This window comes from Chlamydomonas reinhardtii, chromosome 2 (genome assembly GCF_000002595.2).
Source record: "Chlamydomonas reinhardtii strain CC-503 cw92 mt+ chromosome 2, whole genome shotgun sequence".
Classification (NCBI taxonomy): domain Eukaryota; kingdom Viridiplantae; phylum Chlorophyta; class Chlorophyceae; order Chlamydomonadales; family Chlamydomonadaceae; genus Chlamydomonas; species Chlamydomonas reinhardtii.
The window spans coordinates 1,599,022-1,620,577 of record NC_057005.1 but is presented as its reverse complement, the minus strand read 5'-3'; the positions used below and the strand labels follow the sequence as shown (position 1 = coordinate 1,620,577).

The window sequence follows — 21,556 nt, the reverse complement described above, 5'->3', positions numbered from 1 at the left end:
GCATTCATGTTGGGTTTGCCACAGATGCCCCCGGTCGGCTGGACAGGGACAGCCCGCTGGCGTGGGTGGGCTGTACGCAGCCATGCTCTACTGTCAAATACAGTCATCATATGCCTTTGATCTTGTGCGTCTCAATTACACCCTGATGCGGCACAGCACTCAAGCACGTGCACTAACCGGGGTGAGGCGGCACTCACGCCCCAAAATCAAACATCTTCAACTTCAAGTGGGCGTTCAAACTCAACTGCAAGTTCAAACATTGGCACGCCGCTTCTTGGTCGCCGGGACCTTGGCCTCGGCGACAGCGGTGCGCTGCTAGTTCTCGCCCTTGTCCGGCAGTACCATTGAATGCCCCCCGCCCTATCTTCACCCTATGATTCATCATGTGGAACCACCCAGGCGCCGTGCGGTGTCCGCACGGCCAAGTTTTGTGACGCACACCGGTTTCCACTCGTGGCCTGCTGTCCAGAACCATCACAGCTGATCCATCACTCAATCTGAAGCCTGCAACACAGGCCCGCATGCCGTCGACTACATTACTTCCCACTTCAGCCAGGCAATAGAATGCGTGCCGTGACACAATGCACATGATGCCACATCACCGCGTCCACGTGTGTCGCACCGGTCTGTCCCCGAAGGACATCACAACTCGGACGTGCAACAAGTCACACGCGCAGATGGATTCAGGCATGCTCAATTCATCACGAACCGCTGCTTTCATCAAACAGCAGTACGCGGACCGCGCCCCATATCAAACTGCAGTTGTATAATGGCACACCAATGCGGCAAGGACGGCGGCGTGCGTTAGCCGGCTATCAGGGCTTCAAAGCCTGACGTGTTACCGTGGAGGCTGCAGTATTGTATGTAGTACGAAGGCATGCCACCCTACTCCCATGCCACACCCATTCTCACTAACAATGTCCGCCACGAGACAGAAACTTGCTTAGTTTTGCACTCGTGACGGACAGCAAGTTTCCATTTAGTGCCGTGGCGACTTAGCGAGCTTGCACCGATAGTACGATGGCACAAGCAAGCTGTTATGTGCCAGTAAGTACGCAGTATTGGGCCCCCCTAGAGCGACAGCCATGCAGGCATAACTTTGAACGCTCCTTCATACAGTATCCTCATTTTCTTCATGGTGCCCGGTATGCCCACAGGTGCCTGTTCACCCGAAGGCAAGGCTTCCGCCAGGGCAGGCTTTACCTAAGCGTCTGCAACCCCCCATCAGATGAACATTATGCATGCATCATATGCAGGAGCTGCAATACTCCATCTCCCAAAACTCATACCACCGTACAATTGCCATTTGCAGTTCTTATGTATCGACCCCCACACTAACCCTACATCACAAAGCCGGCAATTGGTAATCCAATACCAGCAGGCTACAGCGTGCACACGGACCTGAGCACAAACAATGTTGGTTTTACGAAAAGCGACCGTCAACTGCAGCGCCCGCGTCACCCCTGGTGAGTCCGCACCCACATCTCTTCGCATCAAGAAAGAGCAGCAGGTGGCGGCAACTGCTTGGTTATTGACGGATCGCGTGCCTATGCCCGAGATTCCCTGCCTGCCGACCACCCCAGTGCAGCAAGATGGCCAGCAATACCCAGTACAACTCCTGACGTGCAGGCCCATGCCTGCAATAAAGTTTATGCACACCGTGATGCATACCCATGCCCACCCATGCTTTACCCACGCTACACCCAGTCCCACATTTGTTTAACACTGTGTCGTCTAGCGGGCATGCGCAGATCCGGTCTCGGCTATTCCAGGCCGGGGCGGGCAACATTCTAACTTGACTCCATCAGTGTTATAGCAAAAGCAGCCGGCGCATGGAGAGTCCGGGCACTTGCAGACGCCGCTGCGCGAGCACTGGCCGGTCCCTGGACTGGTAGCATCTCCAGCACTGCTGTCCATATGGTCCTCTTGCTTCTGTTCAGAGTCTGAGTAGTCGAAATCAGAGCCACATGCTGAAGATGACAGCGACCAGGACGCCCGCGACGGTAATTTGCTGACGGCCGCAATGCCTGCATCTGCCTCTGTCTCTGTCTCCGCTGCCGCCGCGGCCAGGAATGCCCTTGCGACAGCCGCTGTGTGCGGCATCATCCTGTGAGTTGCAGAGCGCGGCGGACAGTCACTTGCATGTGGGCAAGCATGACTGCTGCCAGCGCGAAATGACGTGGTTTGGCATAATGCACGCGTGCCACTATCTGCAGGCGCTGGCGTAAGAGAGCGCCCTCGTAAACTGTAAGCACCCAGATCCCTAACTCACTGCAGACACACCGCACGGCGCCAAACAACCCAACACCGGCTAGCTAGCTAGCTGACCCTAACTCACCGCGCCTCGCAGAACGGCACAACGCAGCGCGCGCGGCACACAAGGCGCTCCAGCACACCCGGCTCCAGGCCGGCATGTAGCCCACCGGCCGGCGAGTTGTGCGCGGCGTCAATCACGAGCCCCACGTCCACGAGCAACCGGCGCAGCCTGCGGGCAGGCACGGCGTAAGCGGCAACCAGTCGTGTCACAAGCCAGGTGCAGCAGACCTTACATTAACGATAGCCACAAGGGACCTGCCCGACTGAAAGCAACAGCACTGGATGGCGGTGCAAGGCACGGCCGTAGATGTCAGCGCCAGGGCTGGCATGGTTCATATCGGTACGCGACAAACAAAAGCCGCCGCGTCACACCCACCACTCGGTGCCCCTGCCAGAGGCGATGTCTGAATTCAAAGCCAGCGCGTTGACCTCGGCCGCCACCTGCGCATCAGGCGCCACCACCAGTGGCCACCAGTCGCCCAGCACCCCCGCGCCGCCGCCCGCCTCCCACTCCAGCACCGCCAGGCCCGCTTGACCGGGTGCGTCCAGGAAGACCAGAGCGCACTCCTCGCCGCAGCGCTGCTGCTCCTGCTCTTGCGCGCTGGGACCTTGCATTGGGTAGTTACCCGCCGCGGCGCTGCACACCGCCCCCGTCTTGCTATCAGCGTCAGTGGGCGGCAGCTGCTGCTCCTGCTGCGGCTGCACCAGTGCTCCAAGGCGGCGGCCATTGAGGCGCACGTGCAGGCGTGCGGATGGGTCGTTCAAACCGCGGCCGGACATGATCGCCACGGCGTGATGATCGCCTGCGCAGGAAAGCGGTAAGTAAAGCACAGGGTTCGTTCTTCGTGATCGCCACATGACCCGTGTCATAGGATTCATACCCGTCGGTTTCGTGGGCTAGTACATTCGGGAGGCAGGCCCCACCAAACGCACCCTGCACGATTGCCAGCGGTGCTAACTCGTGCACCTCCGCAGTCGCCGGCTGCTGCTGCTCCGCCAGTGGCGTCTGCTTCGCGTGGGGCGGATACACGACCTGCGGAAACGAGTAGCGAAGTTACAATTACGGTGAATCGTACATTAGTACGGGCGCACGATACCGCATTCTCGTTGTGCTGCTCCACATACAGCGCCGCGCCACTTTGACATTGCCATGGTTAACTAACCATGCCAGGAAACCCTACCCACCCCAACCCCATCACCAACTCACCGCATTTCCAACCTGCACTTGCACCCGGATGCCGCGGGCAGCCGCCAAGGCTGCGGCCTGCAGGCACAGGCCGCACCACTGCCCACCCTCCGTGGCCTCGTCACCCCGCTGCCGCCCTCCTCCCGCAGCAAATGGCGCCGGCAGCTCTAGCCCCAGGGAAGACGCAATGGCTGCAGCCGCAAGCCTGTATGCCCAGGCGCGCCGGTGCCCGGCTGCGTCCGAGGTCGTCAGAGTGCTGCGAGTGGCTGCGTCGGTGGCTGCGGGTGGCTGGCGGTAGCTGACGTCAAAGACCAGGTTCACGCAGCCGGAACGCAGCGTGCCCTGTGTGAGCGCAAGAGACAGCGGAGAGCTTATGCACCGTACACAGTCATATGACTTACTTCACCGTGTGCCCTCTGAAGCACAACGCGAGGCGAGGATCCTGGGCTTGCTCAGCACGCTCTTGCAGCTTGCAGTTACCATGACCGCATGTTCTTTTCCCCTCCTCACCTGTAGTGTGACGGCGTCCATGCTCTCCAGCCACTTGTGCATGCGCTGCGCCACGTCGGGCGCGAGCTCATCCGGCCGCACCCCATGCAGCTTGAGGCTCAGGCGCTCCAGAGCCTCCTCGCAACTATACGCCGCGTCATGGGCAGCATCTGCAACATCTGCGGCATCTCCGGCGGCAGCAACCTCCGCAGTGTTGGCGGCAGCAGCTGCGTCGCCACAACCATCAAGCGCAGCGCCGCCAGTGTTGCCACCGTCCCTGTCACCGCCGCGGCCTGACGCCTCCCCAGCGGCGTTGTTACCTTCGGACTGCGGCTGCTCCTCCTCCTGTTGCTTGACAGCCGGCTGCCGCTGCTGCTGCTCTGTAGCTCCTGACGCTGTGTTGCCTGGGCTGCTGCTGGCCTTAGCGCTGTTAAACGCTTTGGCAGCGCGCTCCGGGACCTCCAGCTTGACCGCCTCGCCGCTGTTACCTCGTCGGTCAGCGCCTGCACACGAGGAAGAAACAGTGTCATGTTGATATGGGTGTCGCGATGGTGCAAACGTAGCGGAGCTAACGGCAGTTGACACGAGAAAAGAGTTCACATATGCCGCGTTGCGCAGCGGGAGCTGGCAGCTAAGTACAGGAATTGCAGGTCACTGGTTGCTGCCTACGGTGCTGCTGGCGGCAATCCTTCATGCAGTGAACAATGGTCCCCGAACAATGGTCCCCGAGCGATGGTCCCCGAGCGATGGTCCCTGAGCGATGTATGGTGACTTGGCTAACACGGGGCCTCGCCCCATGCAAGCAAGCAAGGCGGTGGTTTGCTTACCGTCTGGTGGCGGCTGCAGACGGCCCGGAGTGGTCTGCATATTGCTTGCCTCGCCTGCCGCCGCGTAGGCTGTGCCAGCTGCCAGCGACTGCGCCGCCGCATGGGCCGCGCCAAACCCCTTGCCGCTAACCTGATGCTGCAGCCGCGTCAGGCCTGCCTTCTCATCCTCAGTACCCTCGAGTGCCCCACCACGAGCCCCCGCCGCCCTGCCAAGCGGCGCAAGGTTCAGGCGCGCGCCGGCTGCCAGGGACTCCAGGAGACCAACTCTGCCGGGGACGTCTTCCGGGTCCAACTTCAGCGCCCGCGGCCCCAGACCGCCGCCGCTGCCGCCAATCTCCGCCGCGCGGAGGCCCTGCGCTCCCAGCATAAGTACCTGCGGCTGCGGGCCGCCCGCGCCTATCTGCCGTTGCTGCTGCCGTTGCTGCTGTTGTTGCTGCTGTTGTTGCGGCTGTTGTTGCTGCTGCTGCTGCTGCTGCCGCTCGGCCATCACGCGGTTCTGGCGGTCCTCCTGCAGCGCCAGCAGCAGCTCCACCTGCTGCGTGTGCGGCAGCTGCTTGAGCACCTCCGTCATCTGCTGCTGCGGCAGCCCCATCAACAACTCCAGCTGCTGCGGGATGCTCATCTGCCCCAGCAGGTCCGCCAGGGACAGCTCGCCCATGCCGCCGCCGCCGGCACACACATCATCCTCCGCCAGCGGTCCCGCGCCGTCACCCGCGCCCGGAGCCGCGAGGCGGCCAATGCCGACAAGCGTTGCCGGCAGACCGTCATCTAGGCGCAGGGGAAAGTCCATGTCAGGGTTGGCATTGCGACCGCGTGCAGTCCCAAGCAGGCCTGTGCCTAGTGGCGTTACAGCGGGCCTGCCGCTGCCGCCACTGCCTCCTCCAGCTGCAGCAGCTGCGCCGACTGCACCCATGTCCAGCCCAACGCTGCGGCCGCGCCCCAGCCCGCCCAGCCCACCGCCAAGCGGCCGCACAGCACCGCTTACGTCCAGAGCCGGCAGCGGGCGGCCGCCGCCACCACCAGTCCCGTTGCTCAGGCGTCCCATCCCTAGATTGCCAACCCCCTCGTGGTCTTGCGCCAGGGCCAACGGCAGCAGCCCGGCCCGGCCGCCGCCCAGCCCATCGCGCCCTGCCAGCCGCTGCAAGCCCGCAGGCAGGGGCCGCTCGGGGTTTCCTGCCTCGAGATCCTGTATGTTGAATTGGGGTGGGCGGCCTTGCATCAGGAGGGCAGGGGAAGGGGAGGGGCGCGCAGGACACAATCCAAGAACAGCAAACTGCGCGGCGAGGTGCTGCATGCTCTGGAGGTAGGTAGGCCGCGGTGGCCACTCGTACACGGCGCGTATGCCTCAGAGCATTCGTTCTTATATCTTACCTGCTCCTGTCTCGGTTGCAGCCCAGCAGAACCCAGCAACTCAGCGCCGCCAGGAAGCTTGGCCAGCAGCGCAACCAGCACTGCCTGCTGCTCGCTGGCGGTGCCGCCGCTTGCCGCCACAGCCGCCAGTAGCATCTGCACATCTAGCTGCCCGGAGGCCGCCAGCGCGGCAAGAGCCTCGGCAGCGGCATCACGCGAGGTGGCGCCTTGCTGTTGTTGCTGGCCGACCAGCCCGACACCGCGCGTCGCCCCGGCGGCACGGCTCAGCGGCCCGACGAGCCCTGAGGAGTCGTCCTGCAACTGCTCATGCTGGCTGTGGCTAGAGCTGCAGCCCACCGACTGGTTGCCGCTGCCGCCGCCGCGCCTGCTGCCATCCAGCTGCGGCTGCAGCACCAGCCGCATGGGCTGCCCCGCTTGCGCCAGCAGCCTGCCCGCGCCGCCAAGGGCATCAAGCAGCAGACCGCCGGCCCCTGCCCCGCCAACACCGTGCCCAGCAGCGTCCAGCAGTCCACCGCCGCGTAACCCCAGCCCACTAAGCGCCCCCAGCCCGGCGCCCCCGCCGCGGCCGCCGCCAATGCCCGGTAATGGCAGAGGAAGACCCAGATCGCCCAGCCTCAAGCCGCCGCCACCACCCAATCCGAGGCCGCCGTCGACCAGCCCCAGGCCGCCAACCTGATGCCCGGCGGATCCCAGCGCGCCGCTGCGCCAGCCCAAGCCGCCGCCGTGTGTTCTGCCGGGCAACCCCGGCAAGCCTTCCAGCGGCCCGCCGCCGCCCAGAACGTCGAAGCTCCCGGCCCCTAGGCCCGCGCCGCTGAGCCCGTCGCCCAGCGGCGGCAGGCCGCCGCCGAGCGCGTTTAGGCCGTCCAGCTGCTGCCCACCATTCAAATCTAAGCCACCACTGCCTGCCGCCCCGCTGGACCCCGGGGAGGCCCTGCGCGCTGCTGACGCGCCTTTGCTGCGGCGCTGGCGGGGCGGGGCGGCGTCAGAGTCGTCATCGCCGTCATTATTGTTGTTGTTGTCATAGTTGCCTGACTGAACCTGGATGCCGGCCATGCGCACGCCACCTTGGCTGTAGCCGGGCGGCCCGATGGCTGTAGCCGGCGTCACGCCTACACCGCTGGAGCCCTGCATGGTGTTTATTGGGTAGCCGGGGTTGGTATCTAACTGCCAGCTCCTTGCGCCTTGATAAGGAGCGCTACCATTACTAGCCGTACATAGCCGTACAACGCAATACCTTGCTTGTCAGTACTTGCGCGGAAGCAGCACATGTACATGTGGAGGATGCTATGCTTGATTGCGGCGATATGTGCAATTGCCGACGGCTTCCGGCTGTGCCACCTTACTTCATGACATCAGCAGCAGCACAAACAGAAGCAGCATGCAGCAGCTCCCCAGCTAGCTCCAGCAGAGCGAACAGATCACCGCACCTGATACCCGCGAGAGGCGGCGATGTATGCCGCTTGCAGACCGGAATCGAAGCCCGCCGCCGCCGCGGCCCGAGCGGCCGCGTTGCTGCCCACAAGCCCCGGCGGCGGCAAGCCGCCTCCAGCTGCTAGCGCCGCTGCGCCGGGGTCGTCCTCCGTAATGTTGGGCCGCGGAGCCCGTGGCCGCCCGCGCTTCCGCGGCTCCACACGTACCTCCACCGGATCACCCATGCCAGCAGCCTGCAAAGCACGCAAAGCCATGAAACCGCTTTATTGCGCTGAAGCGCATGGAGTGTTGGGCTGCCTGGCTCAGCAACTCGGCAGTCATTTGGGCAGTCGCATGCATGCATGTGTGTGCACCTATGATGATTGATTGCGTTCAAGCGCATGAACTGCTGCTGGGCTGACCGGGTCAGCAACTCAGCAGACGCCAATCGGATGGAGACATGTGTGTGCGTATGTCCACCTAATGTAGGCCCGCGCGGCTGCGGTTACTACATACATCCTCGCTCCGGCACCTTCGTTCATCCATCCATCCACCGTCACGCCCTCGCACACTAGCTAGTACTGTGCGGAGCTAGTGCGCAACCCCAACTAACCCCCAACACGCGGGCTCAACCCTGCTTGCAAGGCAAGCAAGCTCCATTCGAGGGCTATCAACTTACCGGATCGTTCCGTTCCAGACTGTTGTCACGTATGCGTACCACGGGCAGGTGATGATGCCAGCAGATGGATAGATGCGACATGCGGCGGAGGGCAGCAATGTTTTAGCTAATGACAGACAGCCGTGTGACATGTAATACGGTCCGTGACTGATTTGTATTGTGGAATCAACAACAACCAGCACGGTGCGACAGGCATGTGGATCGGAACAATGAACATTGGAATACTGGCTTGGCCCAGCAGGGCACGCGCGGTGCTCGATCGCTCGGCACTTCCTGGCAAACGCAGCAGGTATGCTTGCAGCAATGAGCTCTCACGCACCTCGCCTGCATCCCCCCGAGCGGCATGTTGCGCCGCTTGTAAAAGCGAATCATCAGCGCCTTGCGACAGTTCCTGGATGGGGGGATGAAGGCGAATTGCATGGCAGCAGCATGCTGCATCGTCGGCTTGGTGAATCTATCTACAGGCATGCTGTTCAGGTGCCCACACATACGCTGCGTGGCGATGCATGCCGCCGGTTGCGACGACTTGATTGATGATTGGATTGGCTGCGTGCGTGGATTGAAAGCCCATCCAGCCATCCAGTAGTGCAGCAGCCAAGCGATGTGCCTATCGCTCGCGTGCTCTGTCTCGCTCTAGCTTATTACTACCCGGCGCAGAGCATGCACCCGCCCTGACATGTGTTCGATCGTGTACACGGCAGCGGCGACTCTGCCTCACGCACCTGTTTGCGCCGTCAAACTCCTCCACCTGATGGCGGAACGGCAGTGGCAACAGCAGCACGCGTTTGAGTGAGTGAAATGCAGGCAAGGCGAAGTAGTTGCCCACAACTGCATGTCCTTTATGAAGTACCGGCAGATAGATAGGAAAGATTGGCGACCATCAACGAAACACCACTTGCTACGCGAGCCACACAGGCGTTTCGTATCATCACGTGCACGTGCAGGTGCAGCATCTCACCAGGTGGAATTTGCCGCTGTTGGGGTGACCATAACGCAGGCCGTGCGGGTAGAGCGCATACATGTACAGCACATACGTTGTTTCAGCGGCGGCACGGGGCACAGCAGCGGTACGTACATACATGTTCTCAACACGGTAAGAACCCCTGCGTGCGTGCCTGCCGAAGCAAGCTAGCAGAAGCCAGAAGGCACCCAGCACATGCCACCGCGCACAACACGCACAGCACGCACAATCAACACGCACAGCACGCACCACTGCTGGCAGAAGCGGCAGGAGCGGCCCTCGATCGAAAGGGACATAGACTTCATGTGCGCCTCACAAATTCGGAACCGCCGGTAGTATGCCTTGCTGGTGGTCAGGTCCGCGTGGCAGCCCTGCAAGCGCACGACACGCACGTGATGAGCGGTACGCGGTGCGAGTGCGTGGTGGGTGTGACCGCTGATACATGGCAGCAGCAGAAAGCCACACAGCAGCCATCGGTGCTGGACCTTCAGAGCCACATGCCGGCGGGCTCTGTGCTCGACCCAGTTAGGCTGCTGCCGTACCGGTCGACGTGCCCGAACGTCCTTCGCCTGTAACCTGTCCTGCCCATGAGGCGCTCGAACAATGTGCGAATGCCCTCTTTCCTGAAGCCCGACGCTCCCGCTGGGCCTGCTCGCGCGCGCGCGACCGATACCTTGACCTGCGGGTAAGCACACCAGCGGGATAATAACATTATGTCAACATATACAGTTTTGCATATGCGCTAGAGCTGGAGGACGCGTTCCTCGCGAGAGTCCCGCCCACGGGCGCCGCGGACGATGGTCGCCCGACTCATATGCCCCAACGTACCAGGCAGGCGACCTCCGGCCGGGCGTCCGCTCTGCCACCAGCTGAAGGCACAACACCTGCCAACATTAGCGCGCGTCAGAGACTCAACCGTGAGGGGCTCGGTCCTGCCAAAATGGATTCGGACGCACCCTCTCGCGCCTCGAGCCGGGCCATCCGCGGAGGCGGCACCGCATGGTATTCTCCTTCGTAGTCTGGGTCATCTGCACGGTGCACTGAGCAGCTGACTACAAAGTACACACGAACGCTGGGCGAGGTCACAGCGAAAGTTCACGTCCCGAACTTGCCTTCTTCAGCTGCGGTCACGCAAAGGCGACGCGTATCAAAGGCGTATTGGTCCTCATTCCACTCTGTATGCTTGTCTTCCATTTAGCCCACTAGGACTAGTAAGAACCGAGCAGAACCAGGAGCTTGAACCAGAATTAAACCATGTTAGAATAATATTGTGACCAGTTGTTATGCCAGCAGTGGTTTTCTTGCGTGATCCCCGTCGATTGCCCGGGCTGCCAGAGGTAATCGACTTGGGCCCTCAAACAAGCTTGGGAACGCTTAACCATGTGCCAGAGGTACTCAAATTGCGTGCGTGTGTGCACGGGGCGGCCCTGGGGGTCGTAGTTTTGAGTGCGGGACTGGCAGTGCGAGAGCTTCAGTAACGGATTCTCGCGACTCAGAGCCCAGGTCTTCACCGTTCGCTATAAAATGTGGGCTTGCATATTACTAATGTTAAGCAGAGGACGCTGGCGCGTTGTGGACGCTTGCTGCGCAAAATACCTGCCAGTACGTACGTCACCCCCGCCCCCCCCCCCCCCCCCCGCCGCCCGCTCCCCTCCCGCAGCAGCTTCGGCTCAAGGTGCGTGTAGAAGCCACAGATGGAGAATAACACTGCAGATCTCGGGCTCTTTGTGTCTGTTCCCTACCTGGCTTCCGCGACGCCATGGACTCACGAGTGTGATGGGTCACGAGGCGCAGCTTTTGAGTAGGCATCAGACATACCGATAGTGCTACATCATGTGCGGGCGCTACTACAAGGGTGCACCTATGAGCTAGCCATTTGATACCGTAGTGGCGAAAGCTGGAGTGGTCGGTAACGAAGGGTAACGAAGTTGCTCCACGGTGCGTGGCGGACGTCGCTGGAGAAACTGCGCGCTGTCCCCTGACTGCGACTGCAGGCACCCGGCCAAGCGGTAGCGTCTGCAAACCCTGCAATCCTGCATATGTGACGGGGCGCCGTGTTGCGGGGGATGCAGAGCGCACAACACACCTGGCATCCGTGAGCAAGTCCGTGAGTGCTGTTCGTTGGAGGATTGCGGCGCCACGCGTATATGTGCAGGACGAAATTACTTCTGGACGGCTACAAGCCATGTCGGAGGTCCTTTGTGCCATGCGTGCTCAGTGCGATATTGATGCCAACCCTGCAACAGTTGGTGACCGGGGGGTGAAGTTTGATGAGTGGTTGATTGAGTTGGGAAGGAGACACTATGACGCCACCTTGTCTTTGTTATTGACGTGCTTGAACCTTGTCACTGGCTCGTGAACTGCGTCAGCAGGTCCCTCTTGTAACCAATGCACTCTTGTCTTCACCTTGTCGAGACGCACACACAGCCACGCACCCAGCCATGACTCTGGCGAATCAACCCCAGCTATCCGTAACAGGGTATTCACACAAGTTCCCGCGCAGGGGCAGGCGCCGCAGTAGTTTTCGCCATCCCTCAGCGTGAAACCCGACGCACATGGCAGCACAAACCACTCCCCGCGTTGCGCTCGGTACGGGGGGATTGCGGTGACTCTTTGCAGCAGCTGCCCGCCGCACATTTTTCCAGTCACAACATTCATAACTGCATTAGATAATGAGCGAATCAACAGAAGGCCCAGGCTCGCTGGGGCCCTCGAGAGAGGCGTCGATTACAGGCCTCCGGCCCGGGCTAGCAAGTCGTGAGCAGAGCTACACGGGTAAAGCTGCACAGCTGTCACTGGCGCTGGGCTCTAGTGGCGGAAACGTCGTCAGCAGCAACCATGCCACCGGCATGAGCTTCACTGCGCGCGTCGGCTCTGCGCTGGGACTTGGTTCATTCCGTAAGAACAAGCGGGAGCGAGAAGCTCGCGAAGCTGCGGAGTTGCAGAGCGGTGTCCAGCGAGCGGGGAGCAAGTCGCAGCTGGAAATCGACAAGTCCATCTGGGACATCACAAACGGCGTACATGTAGAGGAGATTAAGGTTGGGCGTCTGCGGCACACCTGGGAGGCAGTCTGCCAGGACGCCAAGGTACGCGGTTGTGGCCATTGCGCATCCGCGCGTTTTATGAAACCTGAGGCGGTGTGATGGCTATTGTTATGAGCTGCTACGTCTTAACGTAGCTTACGGGGTCCGCGCGGGCGCGTAACCGCCAAGCTCTGAAGAGTGTGACGTGCCCGTGGCACTCCTGCCCTTTCCGCAGACGGTCGGCGAGACGGTGCGGCGGGACCCCAAGGTGCGTTGTCGGTGGTGCGGCCAGATTACTTACACAATGAAAGCGGCAAGGCCGGACTCGCACGGATCTTTGGAAGAGGGCGCCTCTCGCTGCCGCGTGCCCACCTTGGTGCCCACCCGCCGCGTCGTTTCACGCAAGCGCACTCGCCGTAACCCCTCTCGACAGGTCGCCATCATCCCCTTCGTGCTCTTGCTCCTAATCATGGGTGGCGGTAGGTGTGACGGGGCGTTGAGGATGGGACGCGTGCCGGCCTGCCGGGGGATCGTACCCCCGCCTGCCTCCTACCCTCTCGGCGCGGGTGCTTACTTCGTGCACTATCTTCGGGGTATTGACTGCTGCTGATGCTGATGCTTCCCCTCCCCGCCTCTCGCTCGCCAGGCCTGTGGGCTCTCTTTGCAAGCGCGAATCAGGAGTACAAACACCGCAGGGAGGTGGCGTCACAGGTGGGTGGGTGGGCGGGTGGGCGGCGGGTGGGCGGGCGTACGGGTGACAGCAAACAGGCACCCGGGAAGGGGCCGACGTACGTACGTGATGTGTACGGGTATGGGCGTATGCCACGTGTGCTCTGGAAACCCTCAGCCTATGACTCAGTAGGACCATGTGTGGCACAGTGGGACTTGGAGCTTGAGGTACGGGACATGCATGCTTGCACGTGACCTGCGCGCTTGGCTGCCTCTCACGAACATGCAGCGCGTGCCTCTCGCAGATCGCCAACGACAAGGCTCTGTACCTGCAGACGGAGCTGGCCAAAGCCTTCCTGCCAGCCTATGTGTGCAGCGTGTATGTGCGGCGGGACCCCGCCTGGCCCGCGGTCAACGCCAGCTTCGGGCCCATGGTGCGCCGCATGCATTGAAGACCGCGTGCACCGCATTCTTATTGAATGAAGACAGGACAGGACAGGACTTTGGGCGGTGCTTGTAGGGTTTGAGTGGGTGCGCGGGTGGAGGGTTTTTTGAGTGGCAGAGACCGCGACGGCGGTGTTTACCCTAGGTGCAGGGTTCCGGGTTTCGGGCTTCGGGGGTTTCGGGAGTTGGGTTCAGGGCCTGGCAGGTGCCGGGTCAGGGTTCAGGTTCAGGTTCGGAGGGCTTGGCAGATGCCGGGCCCAGCGTTGGCCCGTCGTCCTGTTAAGCTACTTACTTGGGTACTTACCTCGAGTGTTTTGCGTGTGTGTATGTCGCCCGCAGGCACTGGAGATGATCCGCCTGTCCCACGCGGGCAGTGTGCTGACCCTGTCACTCATCCCCTGGGGGTGAGCTCCAAACTACCGTACGTACCGTAACAGGGCCCCAGGCTGTGCGCACGGGTACTACTGTGGACTACTATATGCCATCGCACGAGTCACGGCTTGCTCTGGCACGCACGCGCACATGCACGAATGCACGCACACCTCGGCATTCTGTCAGACGTAAGAATTAAATCAGTGTGCTTTGGCCCGGCTGGGGGTGTGCGTGTAGGGTGATCCAGACCATGGTCCCGCTCAAGGGCTCCGGCCCCCCGGACGATCCCAACTGGCGCGCCATTGGGAAGGACTGGCTGCAAGATAAGTGAGTGTGCGGGCCGAAAGGCGGGCCGGAGAGTGGGCGGGCTGGAGGGCGAGCTGGAACCTGGAGTATGGGCTGATGGGTGGTTGAGGTGGATGGTGGGACCGGTAGATAGGTGGCTGGGTGGGTGGGTGGGTGGGTGGGTGGGTGGGTGGATGGGTGTTTTCAGCTACCAGCACAACCCTATCAGCACAGCCCTGAAGACGTACGGTATGCGCGGTGAAGACCGTGATGTCACCTGCTGACGTGTGTTTGCTCCCGGACAAACTTCTTGGCTCGTGCACAGGTTTAACCAGGACAAGGTGCTGCAGTCCATCAGCAGCAAGAACCTTACCATCATCGGCCCCTACAAGTAAGAGCTGAGAGCCGTTATTATTCACCCTGAACCCTTTTCTACATACTACATCAGCAAAGATGTCAAACCCTTAGCCAAGCTAGCGGCGACAACTTCCTGCTCACTCGAACCGTCATGTTCGATGCGTCATACCCCGTCCCTGCCTTTGGGGCGAACGGTGACTAAGCCCTCTGGCGGGGGCCAACAAGGTGGCGCACGTTGCGGCGTTACCGCACAACGTCAGCTGAGCGGGCGCGGCGCAAGAGGGCACGGGCAGCGGGGCTGCGGGGCACAGAAATCGTTTGATGGGCCATCGCGCGCGAAGCCCATTGCCCACCAAGCCCCTCTGCCCTACCTGCCCTGCCCTGCCCTGCCCTGACTGCCTCTCCATCCCTGCCTGCCTCTGACCCCCAGCCTGACGCAGGGCGGCATCGGGCTGGTGGCCATGCTCTCCATCAACATCGCCCACGCCGCACCCAGCGCCGCCTTCGACATCCCGCCCTACGTGCACGGCTCGCTGGGCGCCTGGCAGACCCCGCCGCGCACTCAGGTCGGACCCAACCTGACCGACACGCCGTACGCTCCGTACATGTACGACGAAGCCACGTCCAGCAAATGGTGCGCCGAATGACAAATGAGATGGGTCGGTTTGGATTCAGCGTTTCAATGGCTGACGAGTGCGAACTCTCATTTCAGCTTGCGACTTGCTAGCTTGCTCGCACACAGAGCACCCACAATCGCATGTGCGCTGATTTGTTGTTGTCACGCTGTGTGCCGCCTCGCCGCCAGGTGGGGTCTGACCACTGTGTTGATCAGCTGGGACGTGCTGCGCGAGGACGTGACTCGGCTTGACGACCTGGAGGCTCAGGGCTACAGCTACGTACTCAGCAGGCCAGTGCTGAGGAAGGAGCTCTTGCAGGTGAGGCGGCGGGGGCGGCAGGGCGGCACGGCGGCGGGGGCAGCAGGGGCAGCAGGGCATGGGGTAAAAGCACGCAGTGATGCAAGGCGGGGTAGACGATGGGCGCGTGCGGACGTGGGTGGGGGGATGAGGCAGTAGGGCCGGGCGGGCGTAGGTGTGGCGGGGGCTGCGGGAGGGCGTGGCGGGCGGCTGCGTTGGCGTAGCGGGAAGCGCGATCATGTTGGTGCAACTGGTGCACGAAACCTGCGCTGCCCTGCGGATGTGACCGCATGCATGCATGCCTGTATGCGCGCAGGCGCGGCCGGACCTGGCCAACGGCACACACGACCTGGCAGTGGCGTGGAGCTCAAGTGTTCAAGAGGTGCGTGGCTTGGGCGTGGCAGGGCGTGGCAGGGCGTGGCAGGGGTGCGTGGCAGGATGGCAGGATCGCCGGGTGCGGCGGCTGCAGCTAGGGGCCCCGTGTGGGTGGTGCGGCAGCGCCGTGGGGCTCGCCGCAACGCACCCCGTTGGCATGAGTAAGACGCGCATCACGCTTGAAGCAAGCACATACACCACGTTCTTCCCGCCGTTGTTGTGCCCTCAAAACCATGCACACATACGCGGGCTTCGTTTTGTTGTTGTGAACATCCATGTGTGCTCGACCACTCGCAGGTGCCCCTGGATGCGACCAACAACCGGGCGCCGCCGCGTGCGCCTGGCCGCGCCCGGCCACTCATCTACTACGACCTTCATGAGGTGAGCTAGACGCACCCAACCCGTGAGACACACCGCCGCAAACACCACGCTGAGAGGGGTATGATATTGCAATACCCGCACTCCCCTCCCCATTCCAAGCCCAACCCGCTTCCGCACTTCAAACTTCTCTGACTTCTGTCCGATCAACTCTGTCTTGTACGGCTGCCCCCAACACTCCCGCCGCACAGCGTCTGGACGGCCCCGTCCACGCGCGTGTCCTGGTGGAGGGCGCCCAGCTGGACTTGTACCTCAGCCTGGACGACGGCTGGACGCCCCGTTGGAAGCAGCCCATGGTCGCCGTGACGTGCGTGCTGTCGTTCCTGTTCAGCCTCATGCTGTTCCTGGTGCTGGTCAACAGGCGGCAGCATATGCGCCTGCTGCACGCCATGATCCCAAAGAAGGTGCGCGGGTGCGGGGGTCCGTCCAGGGGTGTGCCTGTCTGTCGTCCGGTTCCATTAGGGGGGTTATGTGCGTGCCCGAGCCCGAGGGAAGGGGAGGGCACTGTTGGCATTGATCCCGAGAAGTACTAGAGTGAGGAGCGAGGGGGAGGAATAGGGAAAGGCGTCTGGCTGTTTACGGTAGTTGACAGACGGGCGATGCATGGCAAGTAGACTGTGAGGATGTATGGCTGGGGAGACTGGCACAAGGACGAGGGCAGGCAGTCGTGGCGTCCGACACGGACGATGTGCGAACTGGATTTTCAATTCCTTCTCTGACCCTGAGCCGCCCTGCATTGCGCTGCCTGTACGTACGGCTGCCATGTCCCCGCCCCCCCCCAGGCCCCCACCTGCTGTCTACTTCGCTACACTTCTATGTACCAATCCTTGCACCCCCCCCCCGCACCCCAGGTGATTGAGACCCTGCGACGCGGCAAGATCTTCACTGAGAGCTTCGAGGTGGTCACTGTGCTGTTCAGCGACATTGTGGCCTACACAACCATGAGCGCGCACATGGCGCCCATTGAGGTGGTGCAGATGCTGGACGAGCTGTATCAGGAGTTCGGTGAGCGTGGCGCTGACATACGATATCGTAGAGGCCGTGTGTTAAAGAATGCACACGCCGTTCTTGTGTGTGTGTGTGTGTGTGTGTGTGTGTGTGTGTGTGTGTGTGTGTGTGTGTGTGTGTGTGTGTGTGTGTGTGTGTGTGTGTGTGTGTGTGTTTGTGTGCAGTCGCGGTGTTGTGGGGATGGGCCAGTAGTTATGACCATACATGCACACTTGCAACTGAACTGCAGCTGCCGTCTTTACTCGCCGTGCCTGCTGTGTGTGTTTGGCCGCAGACAACCTGGCGGAGAAGCACAAGCTCTACAAGCTGGACACCATCGGAGGTGGGCCGGGCGGGCTTACTTGGCATATGGGTGGATCGCCATCATCAGCTAGTCAGTGTTGACGCGGCTGCTGGATGACCGTCATACTCGGTAGCTGCGTTGTCCTTGATCCGTACCTAGCCCTGCTTGTGTGTGCAGGGTTGCTGCCCCCCACTCACCATCTAACCGTCTAAGTGCTGCCTGCAGATGCCTTCATGCTGGTTGGCGGCGCGCCGGACCGCGAGGGCGCGGCGGCGGCGGCGGCACGTGTTGCGCAGATGGGTCTGGACATGATCCGCGTGACCAGGTGGGGTGGGGGTTGTAAACATCAGCCCAAACTAAACCAAAACCAACGAAAATTAGGTGGGGTGGGAAGCCTCAAGCGATGGCTGGTAGGGATGGCGGGTTGCTTTCACTAATTGCATTAACAAACAATGGATGGAAGGGCGCGGCCTCGGTGTTCCGGTGTACTTACAACCACCCGCGCGCCTGTTGCGTGCGCCACCGCCACCGCCACCGCCACGCACAGCACCAAGATTCTGGCGGGTGGACACGTGGTGAAGATTCGCGTGGGCATACACTCCGGCCCAGCAGTGGCCGCGGTGGTAGGCCGTAAGGCACCCAAGGTGCGGTTTGTGAAGTGTGAAGTGCATTTTTGGTAGTTGACGGGTCCTGTACGGATGCTGTCGGACTCTGCTGGCTGACGTCTCTTGCCTGCCTGACCCATCGCTTGCCTCCTGTACGTCCACGCGCGCGCGCGCTGTGTCGCCTTGACAACAACAGTACACCCTCTTTGGAGGTGCGAAGGAATGGGCCCGGGAGCTTTGCCATGTATGTTTGCTGGACAGAACTTGCTACTTGATTGTGTGCCAAATTACGTTCATACACGCCAACGACTGCCTTTGCTCTATCTCCGCAGACACCGTGAACACTGCAAGCCGCATGGAGGTGGGTTAGTTGTTGTGCGTGCCGTACTTACTTGCCATACATCACGTGCCGCAGCGGCACCAGCACTCCCTGCCGCACGACACACACACACACACACACATACACACACACCCCTCAAGTGTACCGCTGCGCTCACCCCCACCTGCAGTCGAACGGCAGCCCCATGCGCATCCACATCAGCATGGCCACGCACGGGCTGCTGCAGGAGGCGGGCGGGTTCATGATGGAGCCGCGCGGCGGTGCGTGGCAGTGTGTGTCAGTGCTGCGTGTGCGTGGGTGCATAGGGACTACCGACAGTTTGCCTTGCTGCCGCGAGGCTACGAGACAAGCATTCTGTGATGGAGGCGGGCACATGGCGGCATCGGGTTCTGGAGTGCGGGTGCGGGTGCGGGTGCCAGTTTTTGCGAGGCTGTCTGTTGGTGGGACGAGGGGCAGCAAGCGGCTGGCAGGCACTGTGGGGTGCGGTATAGTTCCATGCCCAGTCATGGCACACCGCAAGCTGGATGCTCAACAAACTAATGCCCGCATCCTATTATGCATGCCGTTGCTCCGTATGCACCCTACCCATCATCAACACCGCGGTGCTCTCCCCCTCCAGAGATCCCAATCAAGGGCAAGGTAAGCGAACACATATCAAGTCACAAACTCAGCATCCTGTCATTACCGTCGCGGTTTATGCAGCTTGCAGCCACGGTGATTTTACTTTCGGTGATGCTGATGTTGTCGCTGCTGTGTCTCCACACCCATCATAGGGCGTCATGTCCACCTTCTGGGTCACGGGCACGCACGTGTGGGAGCAGGGTCCGTGCCCCCGCTCCGAGGCAGTCGACATCTCCTCACTGCCCGAGCCAAACGCCGCGGCGCTCATGGCAGCCCGCGGCAGCAACGCGCCGCCTCCCAGCAGCCTCGTGCCGCCACCCATAATTGCGGAGCACGCGTGAGTGCTTTGGCCCGGGACTAGGCGCCTGGCGTGCTGCAAAACCTGCACCCAGTCATCAGTGGGTACTGTCTCAGCGGCGGACAGGGTTGAGATAGATAGACGTAGTGCGGCGCGCCACTGCGCCATGCTCGCTGTGCAGTCAGCTTATGGGCGTTAACAAGTATACCGTATGCTGTTGTGCGCATGTCGTATTGCAGCGACGAGGGCGAGGGTTCTGACAAGCCGGCGGACGACGCCGCCCACAGCGGCGCCTCGGTGGCCGTCAAGCTGACGCCGCCGCACAACCGGCGTGAGATGATGGGCGGGAACAGCCAGCGCCGTTCCAACCTCGGGTGAGAGCGCGCCTGTGGCTGCCAAGGCTAGCCAGCTTGGATTTACAGCCATTCGCGGCGCTCGTAGTGATTAAGGCAAGGGAGCGTGATGACAACTTGAGAATAATTCGTCGCTGTAACCTCTATATGTGGCTCTATGTGCTGACGCAGGCCTCAGGAGCTGCCGGCTGTGGCCGCGGGCGGGCTGCACACGCCGGCGGGCGCAGTGGCAGAGGCCACTGAAGTGGTGGCCGGGGGCGCCTTTTGTGCGACTGGTGAGGATGTGGACTCACAACCCGGCACGCCGCGCACGACCGCGCGTCTGGCGGCCTAGCGGCCGTGAGTGGCGGGCCCGGCGCATTCGCGGTACTTGCGTCACTGTGCTGCTCATCCTCAAGACTTGGTTGTGTTGTGGTCGGGTCTACCTTCAGTTTGCACACGGCTCAATTACTGTGTTGTATGGAGAACATACAGCACCTGTTTACGCATGAAAACTTGCAACGAATCGTGCTTTCTTTTGCTCTCACAAACGCTGGTGTGGGGACTTTCTTATTGTGGCTGGGCGCACGGGCCCGGACACAGGGCTGGTCGCGACGGAGGGGTCATTGAGTTACGAACTGGTGCAGCCGCAGCGCGTGGGGCAGCGGACAGCCAACACACCAGTGACTGGAGAAGTGCGCTGCAACGCGCCCTACACACTTTCCATGCGTGATGTGGACCGTGGCTTGGTCCTGAGTCCTCACAAGGCATGCTGACGTACACTGCATTCATGGTGGTCGGTGGCTACCTTCCCGACACATCCTTACTTAGCGTGCTGGCTAGTGTGCACATGCGCGAGCGAGTGAGCGTTTGGTAGTATGTAGCAGTGCCTGTGTGCGCGTACTTTGCTCGTGAACGAATGGTGATGCACGCGCGCAGCGGGAAGTGTGTTAGTAACGTCAGATTTTATATCATCCATTCATTTACATCGCATACCGTTGGAAAGCTGGCCAGCCTCACCAGCCCCGCGCGGGGTTATGGGCACCTGAGGGATCGAAATGCGCCGCAAGCGCGTGTGGGGCAATTGAGTGTGTTATTAGATAGCATGAGGGAAGGTAACACGCAGGACAGTTCCCGAGGGTGTGGACGAGAGCACGCCGACCATGCGGTGAGGCGCGCGCGCACGCTCACAGATCTTGTGTGCATGCGTGTACGGGAGATGCATGGCGGCACGAAATTCCGCGCGGATATGTGTAGGCGCGCGCGCGCGCGTGTGTGTGCGTGTGTGTGTTAAACACAAAACAAACGGAACAAAGCCGCTGAACACGCGTGCGCAGTTACGGACCAATACCGACGCCGGTTACCGAGCTCCGCGTTGGGCGATGTTGCCCCAGTTGTCACCTTGAGTATACTTACCCGCGTATGTTGCCTGGAACCCCCTACCCGGGCGTTTGGCATTCAGCCTGCGTGTGTGTGTGTGTGTGTGTATGTGTGTATGTGTGTGAGCGTGTGCGTTTGCGCGAGAGAAACGTTGGTTGAAAATACTGGGGCACAGCAATCGCATGAAGGGGCAGGCGGCCGCGCGGTGCTTGAAGGATGTTTTGAAAGCGCACCGGCGACTGAGGCGCGCACTTGTTGTAAGCATTGCGCTTCCGTTGGATTGTCCACCACTGCATCGGCAGGAGGGAGCGCCAATTGTGTGTGCGGAGGCGTTCACCCTGCCAAACTGTTACGGTTTCTGTGTTTCAGGGCAAGGGGCAGGATACGGCTGGATCTTGCCAGTAGGGCGCGTACACATGCTTGACGTCGTTGGGAGCAGGTAGGGGCTTGTGTGGCGGTTGGACGGGTGGGAGTGCGGGGTGGAGGTAATACAGTATGCGCCCCCCCCCTCTGGTGCGCTGGTGCCTCTGGGCTTCCATAAGCTCGGCCTGATGCAGCCAATGGCATCTCCTGTACCGTTACATTGCTGTCTTTGTCCATTTTGGACTTTGAAGCCCCCTGGAGTTCGGCAGT

The 21,556-nt window shown here is 61.4% G+C and overlaps 2 protein-coding genes across 3 annotated transcripts; one reads left to right on the top strand and one right to left on the bottom strand.

The window, feature by feature from the left end:
- Window positions 1-123: 123 nt before the first annotated feature.
- On the bottom strand, window positions 124-10,339 carry CHLRE_02g085150v5 (uncharacterized protein). 2 transcript variants are annotated; one of them, XM_043059315.1, is made up of 17 exons: window positions 10,196-10,339; window positions 10,068-10,123; window positions 9,782-9,918; window positions 9,489-9,674; window positions 9,237-9,252; window positions 9,001-9,026; window positions 8,598-8,669; window positions 8,279-8,297; window positions 7,617-7,853; window positions 6,190-7,314; window positions 4,819-6,004; window positions 4,013-4,494; window positions 3,524-3,844; window positions 3,250-3,349; window positions 2,693-3,119; window positions 2,339-2,485; window positions 124-2,107 (listed from the first exon to the last, which is right to left on the bottom strand). In XM_043059315.1, the coding sequence occupies exons 1-17, from the start codon at window positions 10,218-10,220 to the stop codon at window positions 1,735-1,737; spliced, it is 4,935 nt and encodes a 1,644-aa protein (XP_042926949.1). In that variant the 5' UTR covers window positions 10,221-10,339; the 3' UTR covers window positions 124-1,734. The 2 variants fall into 2 exon arrangements, with proteins under 2 accessions (XP_042926949.1, XP_042926950.1); XM_043059316.1 differs by lacking the exons at window positions 9,782-9,918; window positions 10,068-10,123; window positions 10,196-10,339 and having other exon boundaries at window positions 9,489-9,659.
- Window positions 10,340-11,919: 1,580 nt separating this feature from the next.
- CHLRE_02g085100v5 (uncharacterized protein) lies at window positions 11,920-21,555 on the top strand. Its single transcript, XM_043059314.1, has 24 exons — window positions 11,920-12,325; window positions 12,498-12,530; window positions 12,696-12,741; window positions 12,909-12,973; window positions 13,237-13,365; window positions 13,715-13,779; window positions 13,985-14,074; window positions 14,358-14,423; window positions 14,820-15,023; window positions 15,195-15,324; window positions 15,620-15,685; window positions 15,976-16,059; window positions 16,248-16,460; window positions 16,908-17,061; window positions 17,339-17,386; window positions 17,573-17,672; window positions 17,895-17,991; window positions 18,149-18,164; window positions 18,285-18,313; window positions 18,462-18,552; window positions 18,912-18,931; window positions 19,066-19,250; window positions 19,451-19,585; window positions 19,736-21,555. The coding sequence occupies exons 1-24, from the start codon at window positions 12,089-12,091 to the stop codon at window positions 19,896-19,898; spliced, it is 2,466 nt and encodes an 821-aa protein (XP_042926948.1). The 5' UTR covers window positions 11,920-12,088; the 3' UTR covers window positions 19,899-21,555.
- Window position 21,556: the final 1 nt, after the last annotated feature.

Excerpts from the sequence above, each read along its gene's own strand:
- CHLRE_02g085150v5 (XM_043059315.1), bottom strand. The coding sequence starts at position 10,220 with ATGGCCCGGCTCGAGGCGCGAGAGG. Across the intron at positions 9,919-10,067 it reads GGCCGGAGGTCGCCTGCCTG|GTCAAGGTATCGGTCGCGCG; the intron begins GTACGTTGGGGC and ends GCTTACCCGCAG. Across the intron at positions 7,315-7,616 it reads CCGCCTCTCGCGGGTATCAG|GGCTCCAGCGGTGTAGGCGT; the intron begins GTGCGGTGATCT and ends AACACCATGCAG.
- CHLRE_02g085100v5 (XM_043059314.1), top strand. The coding sequence starts at position 12,089 with ATGAGCTTCACTGCGCGCGTCGGCTCTGCGCTGGGACTTGGTTCATTC. Across the intron at positions 12,742-12,908 it reads GCTCCTAATCATGGGTGGCG|GCCTGTGGGCTCTCTTTGCA; the intron begins GTAGGTGTGACG and ends CTCGCTCGCCAG. Across the intron at positions 13,366-13,714 it reads ACGCCAGCTTCGGGCCCATG|GCACTGGAGATGATCCGCCT; the intron begins GTGCGCCGCATG and ends TGTCGCCCGCAG.